The following is a 15,721-nucleotide window of genomic DNA, read 5'->3' as shown; positions in this document are numbered from 1 at the left end:
GAGGTGGAAACAAAGGTCCTATCCCTGTGTGCAGCTGAGGTGGAATGAAGATGAAGATCAAGAGAAGGAATCTCCTTGACAATAACAGCACAGACAAGGGCCATATCAACCAAACTACCAAATGATTACTTTACAGGGCTAGAAAAAATGGTAAAATTCATCTGGAGGAACAGAAGGTCAAGAAAATCAAAAGAAACAATAAAAAGTGGGTGTGTCAAGGGGAGGTAGGAGTCCTCAAAGTTCCACACCTCAAACTATACTACGAAGCAGTAATCATCAAAATGCCTTAGTACTGGTTTATAAAATAAAAGCATCAATGCATGGAACAGATTTAGGTACTTAACCCACAGAAACAGGCAAACAGCTTAGTGTTTGTTAAACTCAAATCCTAGCCAGTGGGATAACAATTTATTATTTGATAAAAACTACTGGAAAAACTGTTAAAGCATGGGGCAGCTAGGTGACTCAGTGGATAGAGCACCGGCCCTAAAGTCAGGAGGACCTGAATTCAAATCTGACCTCAGACCAAACACTTGACACTTACTAGCTGTGTGACCCTGGGCAAGTCACTTAACCCCAATTGCCTAAAAATAATTAAAAAAAAAAAAACTATTAAAGCAGTCCAGCAGAAACTAGGTATAGACCAACATCTTAAAAAAAATATACCAAGGTAAACTCCAAATATACACATGGCTTAGATATAAAAAATGACATAAACAGATTAGGGGAAGAAATTACCTTTCACACACCTATGGGCAGGGAGAACTGTTCATGACCAAAAATGGGCTATCCCTTTTCACAGAAGATAAAAATTTTGATTACATTAAAATTAAAAAGTTCTTTGACAGACAACACCAAATTGAAGCTAAAATTAAAAAACGTTTATCTGAAAAAGGTCTCATTTCCAAGATATATATGGAACTAATTTAAATGTATAAGAACAGAAACTTCTAGGCATGATGGAACACTCCTGTAACCCTTAATCCTAGAGAGGCTGAAGCTGAATCACCTGAGCTTTGAGCTTCAGTACAGATAAAGGTTATCAGTGATGGCATCGAGTCTGACACCAAAATGGTGAGGTCTCGAAATACAGAAGTTAACAGGGATGGGTCAAAATGGCCCAAGTCAGAAATGTTAAAGCTTCCCAAGCTGGAGTAGTAGAAGGATCAGGTCTCTAAGTGGCCAAGGCTCTTCCAAGCTGAGCTGGATAGGGAGATCCAGACTCAAAAACAAAAACAAAAAAGAGGCATTCCCAAATGATAAATGGTCAAAGGATATTAACAGGCAATCTTCAAAGGGAGAAATCCAAACAATCAGTAGCCATTATGAAAAAATATTCCAAATCACTAATAATTAGAAAAATGTAAAAGAACTCTGAGGTTAAGATTGGCAAAGTTGACAAGAAAGGAAAATGATAAATGTTACAGGGGTTGTAAGAACACAGGCATATTGATATACTCCTGGTGCAGCTGTGAGTTGTTACAGCCATTCTGGAAAGCAATTTGGAACCACATCACCCAAATTATTAAATTGTGTATACCCTTTGACCCAGTGATACCACTACTAAATCAAAGAAAGAGGAAAGGGACCCCCATATACAAGAATATTTATAGTAACTTTTTTTTTTTTTAAGTAGCAAAAAACTGGAAACTACAGGGGTGGCCATCAATTAGAGAATGGTAGGCCAAATTATAGTATATAACTATAATGGAATATTACTGTCCCCCAGAAACAATGTTTTGCTTCACTATGCACATATTTACAAGAGTTTTATTTTTGTTTTTATTTTTCAACAGGAAAGAAGTGGAAGAAATTTTTTTTTTTTGCTAATTGAAAAATTTAACTTTAAAAAAAGGCTTCTCCTTGAATACCTGACAAAAGAACCCATTACTTTTGTAGTAATGGATTCCTCTTTGAGAGAGCTCTAATTATTACTAAGTTTTTAACAGTGCCTAGATCTGCCAACTTTTACCCATTACCCCAGGTATCAAAAGATTCTAATTCCTCTTTCACATGACAACAATCATTTACCTAATTCTGGACACTATGTTCCTCTTACTGTAACTTAAGATCACATCAGCTTTTTTTGGCCACCATTACACTTGACTAATTAAACTGGCAGCACACTAAAAACTCCAGATATTTAGGTAACTTACAGTCCCGTACAACTACAAATCTATGTTCTTATGAACCACTGTCCAGTGATTCCTCTCCTATCATGGACTTGTGAAGCTGATTTTTTAAAGAGGAATGAAAGAATGAAAAATTATTTAAGCTATGTATCAGGTACAGCCCTAAGCTCTAGGGATACAAATATGAATACATTCCCTGCTTTGGAGGAGCATTCTAACAGGAGAACATATTCTAATATGGGAACAGGATACACATAGGTCTGGGAAGTCAGAGGAAAAGCGAGTGAGCCATCATGGTAGGAGGGGGAAAAGGGATGAAATTAGGGCATGACCTACAGCAGAAGGATAGATCTGGGCTAGATATGAAGGACTCTTACCAGGTTGGAACTGAGAATCTCAAGGCAGGGTTCCCTCTTGGAAAGAAGAGGCTGGGGCCTAGATAATGGCTGGAGAGAGCTTTTGTCTCTATTAGATTTGACACAAGCCTATGCAGATATATTTGGGGATCCTGACCTTCTTCAACCAATATGTTATCACCCCCCCTCACATATACATATCCTCAAGTTTTCTATCAACTCTAAGTTTGCTAAAATGCCACCTACCCCTTTATACAAGCTATTGAGAAAAATGTTAAACAGCACAGGGCCAAGTACAGATCCTTATGACACACAACTGAAGACCTCCTTCCAAGTTAATAGGATTATTCACTGAATCTACTTTTCCAGTGGAGTCTTTCATCCACTTGTGAATCTACCAAAGCTTTAACATCTTATCCATAATTAGAGTACGAAAGACGTTGTCAAATGCTCTGCTGAAATCTAAGTAAACTATATTGATGTAACTCTTTTGCTTTACTACTCTGGAAACCCATCAAAAAAGGAAAATAAAATTGTCCTGCCATGACTGGGTCTTGATAAGTCCAAGTTGACTCTCTGGGATCACCTCTTCCTTTTCTAGGGTTCACTAACCATTTCTTTATTAAGCTCTTCTAGAATTTTGCCAAAAATTAAAGTCAAGCTTTCTGACCTAGTTCGTAGACTCCCTATTCTCTTCCTGTTTTTGAAAATCAGGACAAAATTTACCCTTCTATGGTCTTGGGAGACTTTTTCCCCCACAGTCTTTCAAAGCCCACAGTCAGTGGCCCTTCAATCCTATCTGCCAGCTCTTTTAGCACAGTGGGAGATAATTTGTCTGGGCCTGATGACTTGAATTTATTAAGGGCATTTGGGTGACATCTTAGTATTTCCCTTGGTTTTAAACTTATTAGTCAGTTTTGTTATTTCTTTTTTTCTTTCATAGTAGAAGTTGAACAGTTCTGTCTTTTTTCCATTGTCTACTATCACTGCATACACTCAAACCTCCATCCCCAAGCCGACTTCTTAATATAACTTCAGGTTTTATTAGCTTTTTGGCTGCACTGGCACACCGTTGATTCACACACAGTCGACTCATCCAAGTTAGGATTTCCATTTATGAGGCATCATGGTATAAGAGATTGAACACTGGCCTGGGTCAGGAAGAATTCAAATCCTATCTTAGATAGTTACTGAAGACTGACTTTAGTAAATCATCTACAGACTTCTCTTAGCCTTCCATTTCCTCAAATGTAAAATCAAGATTATAAAAGGACCCAGCTCACAGGGTCATGGTGAGGATCAAATTGGGTAATGTATATAAAACCCTTTGCAAACATTAAGATGGTATATAAATAAGATGGTATAGTTATTATTTCTCATCCCAATATAATGTTGTCTTTTAAGATTTCTCCCATAGTTCTTGCTTATTAAGATCACTGTTGTTTTTTTTTTTTTGCATTCTGTCATCCAATCAACATAGTCCCAAATTTGATACTGTGCTATCTATGACTCATCTAAGTCACTGATAAAATGTTTAACAGCACAAGGCCACAAATCTGGAGAATGAACTCTTCTATAGACTTCTCTGTTTACCAACTCTTTGGGTTCAATCAATCAGCTCCAAGACCTCATTTCATTTTGTTCACAAGGATACCATGAAACTTTCCATATATTGTCCAAAGGAAAACAGGGAAGATCTTGTTCAAAAATCTTCAATAGCTCCCACTGCAACAGGCTTATAGCATTCAAACTCTTCTCAAGAATGATGCTAATTACTCTTTCAACCCTATCTTACCCTTCTTTCCAAACATACCAGTCTATACCGGAAAGCTATCCAGTATGCTTTCTCCCCTTGTCTAAAACTTCTTCTCTTCCAAGGCCTAGATGATTCCTTAGTGTCCACATGCTGACAGAGTTTTCTAAGTACCTGAAACATGCTGCAGTAGAGTAGCCCTCATCTCTTTGGGTCTCAGCTTCCACATATGCAAAAAGATAATGTTTGTACTACTACCCCACAGGGTTGAGAAGATAAAATGGGATTGATATATGTAACTATTATTATTTTTGGCCTAGATGTTATACAAATGTAAGTCTATTAGGTAGCTAGGTAGTGCAGTGGTTAGAATGCTGAGCCTGAGTCAGGAAAACCTAACTTCAAATTTGACCTCAGACATTTGCTAACTGTGTGACACTGGGCAAGTCACTTAAACTCTGTTTGCCTCAGTTTCCTCATTGTAAAATGGAGGTGATGGTAGTACCCACCTCCCAGGGTTGCTGTGGGGATCATATGAGATAATTATTGAAAAGTGCTTTGCATAGTGCCTCTGGCACATAGTAAGCACTATATAACTGTTAGCTATTATATTATTCCCTAATCACATTAGAAACCTTCACATGAATTCAGGTGTGGGGAACCTGCCGCCTTAAGGCCACATGTGGCCCTCTAAGACCTCAAGTGCAGCCCTTTTGACTGAATCCAAAGTTCACAGAACAAAGTGTTCTGTTTGGAGTCAGTGTTCTGTGAAGTTTGGATTCCGTCAAAGGGCTGCACTTGAGGACCTAGAGGGCCACATGTGTACCTGCAAACTCAACCTGCTAACCCCATCCGTACTAACTCAACCTTGCAATAATAACAGATGACCCTAATATACACAAGGACCCTGTAAGATTGGTGATATTATCCCCACTTTATAGAGGAAATTAAGGTTCATAGAGGTTAAGGGACTTGACAAGATCACACCAGTTAGTGTAAGTGGTCAAAGGCTGTCTCAGAGCTCAGAAAATAATAATAACATCAACAGCTGGCATAGTGCTTTTATATAGTTCTCTAATGTTTGCAAAACACTGTTACACATATTAAATATGCTTTTAAGGGAACAGCTAGGTGGTGCAGTAAGGAGTACTGAGCCTGAAGTCAGGAAGACCTGAGTTCAAATCCAGTCTCAGTCACTTACTTGTTATGACTTTGGGTAAGTAACTCAACCTCTGTCTACCTCAGTTTCCTCAACTATAAAACGAGTATAATAACAGCACTTGCTCGCTGGGCTGTTGTAATGAACAAATGAGGTAATATTTGTAAAGTGCTTCATACAGTGCTCGGCACACAGTAAATGCCTTATTCCCTTCCCACACCAAACTTATTTAAATCACCCTTCCCTTTTGCTATCCCCAAACCCATTCTCGATCACAATGCCAAAAATGTTTATGATCAGAATGTGATGGTAGGGAGACAATAACTGGTTATGACTGTGAAAATTCCTTTTATTTTTTCCTCCTAACTTCATTTTCGAAATTGCATATAAGATCAGTTATTCCAACAACTGTTCAACACTAAAGTGATTTAAAAGTTTTTTAAAAAAGTATTTAAAAGACTGCCTGATCTACTGCTCTTCAGGACCTTTAGGATTTAGGAATTTTGGTGATGCTTACAAGGTTTCTACACAAAGGGGAGAGTATCTCCATAACTGGTTGCAACATACAAGAAAGAGGAGAAAAGTTTTAAAAGAGGCAACAATGAGGAGACTGAAAAATCAATTCTGCAGCAGGTCAATCCAAATTAACAGCATGGTAGGATAGACCAAACTGAAATTCCTTAACTACAGCAACAGGTGGAATTTTTTTTAACCACCTTTTCTCATTACAAAAACTATATGCCTTCAAACAAAGAACTCCAGAACACAAATTACAGAATTGTCCCCCTATCTAAAAGAATCTGCTAACACAATCTTCCAGGAAGAAAGAAGGATACAATAAGGGGGAGGGAGAATTTGCCAAGGGAATAGATCTGTTAATTTAACATGATTTCTGTCAAGCAAACCAATTGTCCTCTAGAGCCATTGTTACTGAAACAATGAAGACCCAGGAAAGGGGCACTCATTAAAAGAAGCAGACCTAGTGAAAGAATATACTTTGCAGTCAATGAGATTGTTTAACAGGATTCTCTACTGTAAGGAAGAGTTTCTAGGCAGTATTGTTCTCATTCACAGCCAACACGGGGAGAGGGGCTTAGAGGTTCAACAAAACTTACCAATTTAAGCCTCAGATATTGGTGCAGGACTGATTTTTAAAATTCTGTTCCTCCATCACTTCTGCTTTTATTTCTTAAAACATAAATCACAGAACACTAGACTTGATCTCTAGGCCAGCTCTTTCATTTTATATATGAGGAAACTGAGGCCCAAAGACATCTAAGGTCATCTTCTGATTCCCAAGAATTACTAGAGGGGACACAAAAGCAATGCAAAAGAAGATCCAAGAAGTAAAACAGCTATGCAACAATTATTCATATAATTGACTCTAGGGGCCTGACATCATAGCACTATAGGGATACTAGCCAATTCACCTGCAGCTACCACGCATTCTGAGCCAGTCCCAATTTGAAGAAAATAAAGAATAATTTTAACAAGACTTTGTAAAAGAGTATCTTTTGTCAAACCGCGAGTCTCAATTTTGGATTTGGAAAATATGGTCACTATTCAGTTACTCTCCTCAGGAAACATCGCTTCTTTAGTCTGATATGTAGATTCAAATATTTTCTCTGACACTCTTGAAACTAGAAAATTATAAAAGGAAACATAATAGCAAGCATTAAAATGGAAAAAAATAGGGTCAATATAATTCAAACCATCTCTAAGGATTTTTACCTTATCTTCAAGAGCTTTCACCACTAAAAACTAGGGAAAGCTAGTAAGTTTTAAACAATTTAAATGGTATCTCAAGAGATACAAATGAAACAAGTGAGACAAATACTTTTACATGTGTGAGCAGAGCAGAGCAAAAAGACATTAAAGGCATGTGGAGAAGAGATACTACACTGACAGGATGTTGAGTTGTTTTAGGCTTGTCCCACTCTTTGTGACCCCATTTGAAGTTTTCCTGACAAAGATGCTGGAGTGGTTTGCCATTTCCTTCTTCAGTTCATTTTACAGATGGGGAAATTGAGGCACAAAGGGTTAAGTGACCTGTCCAAGGTCACATAGCTAGTAAATGTCTGAGGCCACATTTGAACTCAGATCCTCCTGACTCCAGGCCCCATACTCTATCCACTGTGCCACATAGCTATCCAGATAGACAGAATTACTATATATAGATATATCTCTACAGATATACATATAGATATAGATAAAAGAAATACTATGTGTATATAGACACACACATGCATATGTATGTGTATATATATATCTCCCAAATAGTTGATCTCACATTAGCTTTTTATACTAACCGTTATTTGGTGACCTAACAAATAGACTGGTATTCATTCTCTACCTCTACTCCCCTCCAGGTTATAAGCTCAGGTCAGACTTCCCCTTCCTTCACACCCCCCCATATGCACAATAATGGAAGATAGAGAAAGAATGCTAGGATCAGGAAGACAAAGAGACCCCAAATCTAATAAATTTCATCTATTTTAGGTTCCAGGAAAAAAGGAGGTAAGAAACATAAGACACTGTCATCATGGAGACTAAAAACAAAAGATGAAAAAATGAATGTTGAACCTGACACTTTTGGTGAATACAGATGGTAAACACATCAAAGAGCTTTATTATTAAGTTAAAGAGACACCTTCTAGGCCTAACTTTTTTCCCTCCACATGAACTTCAAAATAAAAACCTCTGAATCCCCAAAGAATTTTTCCACCCTTCTCTTAAATATAGAATTCAAAAGGGAAATTTATTACATTTGAAGTATCAACATGAAAGGTTAGAGGGGAAAGTAGTATAGGTTTTAAATCCTAAAACTTGGAGCATGCAAATTACTTCAATTATTGAAATGTATGTACGAATTTGATATATGCATCCCTAAATTTCCCTTGGTTACCATATACTCCCTTGCCAAAATGTTCCCCAATACACATGAACCCTCAACTCTAAGTTCCACTGAACTTTTGACCTGGTCATAACTAAGCCCCTCCACAGTCCACTGCTATGCAATGCTCAAGACACTTGTAAAAAGGAACCCAGGTCTTGTCAGGCAATGGCAACTGCTGAAGCCAGCATGGGAGCTGCTGTTCCATCCCCCTTTTCCCATAACAATGCACCAAGCCTGGCCTGATGGATGCACTTTTTAATCTGAGTCAGCCAGCTTTGCATCTCCCTTCACCATCACCACGACCTCCACCATTACTGCCACTCCTCTTCAGACTTTCCTGATTTAACTCCCCAGGGAAAAAAAAAATTAACATGTTTCCCAGATTTCTGACATGTACAGCTGCAGACAGCACACATCTGGAAGAGGCTTCACTTTCCTTCAATCCCAGTTAAGGACAAGGGCCAAAAGGTGTGTCTTTAGGAAAAAACCTACCCTCCACTGTGTCACTACGGAAGAAAACAAAAAACCTCTACCACACAGGCAGAGAATTACTTAGACATATCCAAATCGTTCATTCCCTACCTATTATTTTGTCAGTCTTTTATTATCAAAGACATCTAGTTCTAACTCAGTTTTTTAACTAAATTATGTCTGAATTGGGGAAGTAAAAAGGCTTTTTTCCTAAAAAAAAAACCCTATAATTTTCTACTAGGTATTTTTTTGAAAAAGTAAAGCAGGATCATCTCCATGAATGCAAGGAAAAAAGGAAAACTGGGTTATTCAAAATCCTAATATGCCAGGAAACAACAGCAAACTACAGGTAAAAAGTACCAAAATTTACCTCAAAGTCTCTTAGCTCACCTATATCAGAAGCAAGCAGCAAGTGAAATGAAAGAAACACAATATTATGAAAAGGATATAAATAAAAGCATAGAAGAGTGGAACTGAAGTCTTCCTTTCAAGACATCTCAAACTGTCACAACAAAATCCAATATATTTTTACATGGGTTAGGAAACAATGAAAATTTCTCCCTTTTCGACACAAAATAATGTTTTCTTCAAATTGGCCCTTTTCAGTCTACAAGAGAAACTAACCCATACGTATTAGAGGGAAAAAGTTTATTTGTACTGGTAAAAAGTCAGTCATTCTAAGTCAAAAAACTTGTCTTTGAATATACAACTAAGGAGCCTTCTCAGAATCTTAGTTGAGTATTTAGACTCCTTCATCTTGTAAACTCAGCCCCAGAGAGGGTTCAAGTCACCTGCTCAAGCTCCCACTGCTAGTTAGAAGAGCAAGTCATGACACAATAGATAAGAGTGCAGCACTAGGCCTGAAGTTAGGAAGAGGAGTTCAAATCTAGCCTCAGTCACTTCCTTGCTGTATGTGTCTCAGTTTGCTCAACTGTAAAAATGGGGATAATAATAGCACCTTCCTCAAAGTATTAGTTAGAATCAAATGAGATAATAATTGTAAAGTGCTTAGTGCAGGCCCTGGTACTTAGGTGCAATATTTCCCTTCTTTTCCCTTCATTCATTCACCAAACCACCTCACAAGTAAATTTAATCACACTATCAAGATCTACAAAGAAATGAAAAGAAATTATGCATTCTTGCCCTTTACACCTTTGACAATACGCTGCCTTTTTTAAAAAAACCTAAAATACCCACCTTTAGCCTTCTAATACTTTTACAATACTTTTCACTTCAAGAAGAATAATATACCCTGGAGGTCCAACCCTGAGCCTGGTTAATAAGGATAGCTGTTCTGAATGCAAGCAAGCTGTATTTTCAGCTCTCACAGACAGCTTTCCAGAAAATTAAGCAAGACCAAATTTAACCTCAGCTGTGAAGTAAGCCAGATGCAAATGTGGGCCTCCAGAGGTGAAAGGGTAGGGCATCGCCCCTTTTATCATTGTAAATATGGGCCCCTTGGAAGCTTCACACTGGTTGGTTAAAGACTCTCTTCTTTAAAGATTTTACTATCAATAGGAAGGGGGAGGGGAATTCCCTTTTGGAGGGAGTTACATCACGGGAGAACATTCTCCCCTTTCAAGATTTCACACTGCATAAGGGATTCCCCCTCCTCAGTAATTCACATCCTGTTCAAGGGCTTTTCCTTTACAGAGAATTATCACATCCTGTTGGATAGTCTTCTAGACTACCTTAGTCCCATCTGAACTTATATTATATGAATTCTTAGGGGAAATGACTTATCTTAAAATAATCAGTTCCAATGTTACCAAGTAGAGTTTGATAAAGTTACCCTGTAGTACATCTCACCGTGATCATAGAAATCCTAAGTTTTGAAGCTATAAGGTTACAGATGGGGCACCTTAAGGCCTTAAGAGAAACTAAATGGTCAGAAACTCAAATCCTGGTACATCTCCTGGCCCCCACAATGCTAGGAGTTAAATGGAAGCCAAGCTATTCAGGATTCAATGGCTAAGACATAAAACTACAGAAATGAAAGGTAAATGGGACCCTCAGATCTCTAGCACCCAGAGTGCTGCAACTATGCAGAGATAAAGTATCTAGAGACCAATGTCCCTGGTTACTTCACCTTTAGCTTTGAACACATTTTACCTAAATTTTGGTGTTTTATTTTCCCCTTCTCTGTTTCTATCTTCACCGCCCGCCCCCCAAAAAACACCCTTTTCTTATTTAAGCTAAACCATAGCATTACAGAGATTTATTACTTCTTATTCTTACTTAGTACTTTGGTCAACCATGTGGCCACATGGGCTGGGGGTCAGGAAACTTGAATCACAGGCCCAAATCCACTAATAACTAGTTATGTATCCTGAGGGTAAATCACTTAACCTTTTTACACTTTAGCTTCTAATTTGCAAACTAGAATAATGATGTATGTCTATTTTGCTTCACAGGGGCATTAAAATTATTTTAAGGGCTCTGAATGAATAAAAAAAATTATACAAATACTGGGGCTTAAATATTACTAGGTCCTTGAGGGCATGGCTTCGTCATAATGTTTCTTTTACATCTCCTACAGTGCCTGGCACCCTACCGGGCACATAATTGGTCTTCAATAAATTCTTACTGAATAAAATCATCCCTCATTTTGCTACTTCTACCCTAATATACCCGTTTCCCCCCAAAGATAAAGAAAAAGGCTGAACCCAAAGAATACATAATACAATGGACTACCACAACTTAAAGACAATAAAGGCAAAAAATATATTCACCCAAACAAGAATGATATAGGTGTCACTTTAAAAACATTCATAAACTTCCTTTGGGGTGGTGTTAATTTGTGGAATTTTATAGATATATGCACAATAATTTACAACATCTTGGTGAGAAAGTTTCATTTTGCATGCTCATTTTTCCTTTTTTCCTTATGATCTTGTGTATATATCTGAACAGCCATCTTGGTCAGCAGAAGTGAGTATGTATATAAATAACTAAAGGAAATACAACAGATTTTAAGAAAAAGTGTGTTATAAGTCAGCAAGAAGTCAAAAATGACTTTCCCATCATATATGGCTAGCTAACTGATTAAAATCTGATTAGCTGACCAGTTACCAGATTAAAAGGATTATCCATCCTGGTTCAAAATGTGAAACATTACAAAATTTGTTTATAAGTATAGCTGCAGAAGGAACATGATTTAACATAACACTTTCCTAATTAATGGAAGAATCTCTGACCTCAAGCAGGGATTCATGAGGGTTTTTAGGTGTGCCTTCACCTACCCGGAGGGTGTGATGAGAAATAAAAACCAAGGCCCCCCCAATCTCAGAGGGTATCACTTCCTGGTGTTGAGTGCCATAGGGTCCAGCCCTCTGGCCAAAGATGAATGAAGCCTTTCCCAAACACAAAAAATGTTTCATCATGAAATCTTGTTTCAAGAGCTTCCTCAAAAAGCGTGATGTCCAACTGCAGCTCAGTAATACGTAGCATTTCCAGAATTTCTTCCCCTACCCAGACAAGCAGGTGTACTGAACCCTATAGTGGCCACCTTCCTTTCCCCTCCTCCCCCCACAAAAAAAGGAAAATCAAAGATGTCTCAAAAGGAAGGACAATGAAGTGAGTTCCCTGGATTCAAATGCCAACTCTTCTTCCCATAAGCATAAGAATATAGTTAAATGAAGCAATATGCTAAGGACAAGAAACTGAGACTTGCTTTCCTCTACAGTGGCCCTAAAAGTGTTGTAAAGAATTTGATTTAATTTTCAAAAGTTTCAGAAACTTTTAAATGATTGGTTTCTAATCGTCTTCGACAAAATGCACAGGGAACACAAAAAATGTAAGTGCAGTGAATAAACAATTAAGAGGCATCATGTTTCAGTGAAGACAAATATGGTTATCTCTGAAAATGTTTATTTACTAGTTCTCAAGCATCATATGCATTAATGGTGCTTTAATATATTGCCTATAATCTAGGATGTATTTCAGATGGCTATATTGTACACTCCAGGAGACATTAAGAATACAATAATAATTTCAATTAGCCACATTTCACAGTATCACATTAATTTATTTAACCACAGGCATTTTTTAAAAATTTACATTGCGTCAACTGGATCTCAATCCCTCAAAATTTCAAGTCAGCTAATATCTGGGAACCACAGGTCTAGCTAGAAAACAGATACATGCTCTATATTTTCCTTGGATATACTTCAATTACCTCAAGCAAAAATCACTGCTGTACTTGCTTATTATGAACAAGGTTACAAGTATTTACATAACATTTCCTCAATAGAATGAAGTGCTACACATGTAACCTGGACATTAATCCAACCTGGTGGACAATGGGGCAGAAAGAGGATTCCTGAACTATCTACTATCTGAACAGTTTAAAGATGGCATTATCACATAACCTGTGCAATACAAGCACCTCCCACTACAGCCACCATTTTGAGGAGCAGGATAATTCCCACTACTCATTCACACTTACAAGAAACCAGGGCAAGAGAAATAACTCGAAAACTTCTTGACTCAAAAAAACCCTTCAAACTTTATAATCCCATTTTTCTTTTTTCTTCAACCATATCTGAAATTCTGGACCCGTCTAGAATTACTACAATAAGAATGATAGATTCCATGACAGATTTTTCTTGTGAACTTCACTTTCAAAGTTTGCAAACAAATATTGTAGAAGTGAAATAACTTAAGTTATTACATCTTCCTAGAAACGGATGAGGGAAACCTCAGGTATACATCGTTTTAAGCAGCTTAAGCGCTGCAAAATCTCTAAAAGCCTTTGGCTCTGAGCAGTTTATCTGGACACATGCCTACTCTCCTCTCCCCCCACCACTATTTTTCTCATTTCATTAACTCTGGAAGAAACACAAATTCCCACAGAGTAAGGGCTCTGGCATCCAAAATGCTATTGGGTGTAACTAAAACTAAAGTGAATGAAAAAACTTAAATTGTGCACAGACACATTAAAACCAAGCTGAGAACATCGAGAAGTCATCTCTGTACTAGTAACAGATTCGAAAACCAAACACACACACACACACACACACACACACACACACACACACACACACACGACAACGTGCTTACAAGAGACGGTAATTATGATTTCTTCTTTAGATTCCAAAGCCGTGGCAAATGATTTGTAATTCACCGTAAAGTAGTCAACAGAGAACCTGACAGGCAAATATCGTTTCCACTAGCTTTGTTCAGAGACAAAAAGGGGAAGGGGGGGGGCCTGGAGAAAGAGAGGAGAGTAATTCAACCTGGCACCCTATCAAACATTTTACATCCCCTTCCAAAAAAAGAAGACGGGGTGTGGGGGGGGGGGGCGTGTGATGCACGTAAGGGCACTTTCTCTTTTCTTCTCATCACCCAGAGTTATCTCTCCCACTCCCCCACTACTAGGACCTTGGGCTTGTGTTGCATCCGCACAAAGCTCGGGGCCACAAGCCCTTCCAGCCCAGCCTTGCAAGATCTGCAAAGAGCCCAGGGCGAATAATGGTGGCGAAGTTAACCTCCGGAGAGGCCAAGCGCTCGGACTCAGGAGGGCCATCCTGGGAAGGAGGAGAAGAGCAACCGGACAGAGCGAGAATAACGGAGGAGAAAACTTTCCCGTCCAAACCCCTAGATCCCAAGCAACGCCAGCACCAAGTTAACCCAGCGCCGCCACCAAGAGTTACGCGCCTCCTGGAGGGTCTGAAAGCTGTGCTCGCTTCCCCCCCCCCACAGAAAGGGTGGTGGTGTCCCTTTGCAACACAACAGACCCCTCCCCCCGCAAAAAGAAGCCTCAGCAGCCCGGGGTCCGAGTTTAACCCCCCCCACCTCGCCCCCTCCCCTGCATCCCCCTCGAGCCAAGCCGAGGCAGCTGGCAGGCTGTTTCAATGGCATTGGGGACAGACCGCGCGCGTGTACACGCGCGTGTGTATACACACACACACACACACACACACACACCACACACACAGTGTCCCAGCTTTCCTTTCTACAGGAAGAACTCCTGGGAGACCCTTCCAGAAGTGAAGACCCTCCCTCTTTCTATGTCCCTTCTTCAAGAAGCTCCTGGAAAGGCTCCCGAAGCTCCAGCTACGCCCCCCTCCCCCAGCCAAGGCGGGCGCTCTCGCTCAGGTCCCGGGCAGACCCAGCTCCGCTGGCCCAGCGCCCCCCACCCCCCGCTCCGGGTCCCAGCCTCGGCTACTAAGCAAAGTCCCCGCGCGGCGCGGCGCGGCGCTCCCCTCCCCCAGGACATTCCCGGGACTCCTCCAGCGGGGCGGAGAGGAGGGGGAGCAAACTGCAGAATCGCGCCCACCCCCACGCCCCCGGCTCCGCGGGGACTCACCTCGATCTCGAAGTCGGGCAGGCGGAAGGCGGTGCGAAAGAGGGAGCAGAAGTGCGCGATGGCCGGGACTTCCCACCAGGAGCGCAGCTCGCCCAGCCCCGCCGCGTCCTCGCCCGCGCCCTCCTCCGGGCACATCTCCCGGCCGCCGCGGCGGCGGCTCCTCGCTCCGCGCGTCCCTCGGCGACCCCCGCGCCGCCTGCTCCCTGGCTCCGGCGGCGGCTCCTCCCGAGGTGGCGGTGGCGGTGGCGGCGGCGGCGGCGGCGGCTGCTGCTGGGGCTGCTCCTCGACGTGGGCATCGGCCGGGGGCGGGCGGCAGGGGCAGGGGGCGGCGGCTCTAAGGCCGGCGCGGCTCCGGCTGCGGCTGCGGCGGCGGCGGCTGCTGCTGCTGTGGCTGGCGGCGGTGGCCCTGGCGTGGACCCATCCCGCAGCTCGGGCTGCTCCTACTGCCGCAGCCGCCGCTGCTGCCCCCAGTTCCATACAATATAATCATTACACCGCTGGGGAAAACAGATGGGGCTGGGGGGAGGAGAGGAGACGGGAGGAGAAGGAGGAGGGAGCCCGAGGGGGAGGACTGAGCGCCTGGGGGAGGGGCCGCACACGAGGAGGGGGCGGGGCTGCCCCTCACCACAACAACAACCTCCGCC

General features: G+C 40.9%; 1 protein-coding gene across 1 annotated transcript in view; it reads right to left on the bottom strand.

Moving 5' to 3' along the window:
• LOC114039562 (cat eye syndrome critical region protein 2) overlaps positions 1-15,227 on the bottom strand; it is a 146,874-nt gene extending 131,647 nt beyond the window's left edge. Inside the window, exon 1 of the mRNA XM_027857355.1 lies at positions 15,078-15,227. Within this exon, the coding sequence (XP_027713156.1) occupies positions 15,078-15,212 (135 nt within the window). The 5' untranslated portion in view covers positions 15,213-15,227. The remainder of the gene's footprint in view (positions 1-15,077) is intronic.
• Positions 15,228-15,721: the final 494 nt, after the last annotated feature.

This window comes from Vombatus ursinus, unplaced genomic scaffold (assembly GCF_900497805.2).
Source record: "Vombatus ursinus unplaced genomic scaffold, bare-nosed wombat genome assembly UNPS02012082.1, whole genome shotgun sequence".
NCBI lineage: Eukaryota > Metazoa > Chordata > Mammalia > Diprotodontia > Vombatidae > Vombatus > Vombatus ursinus.
This window is presented reverse-complemented; position numbering and strand designations above follow the sequence as displayed.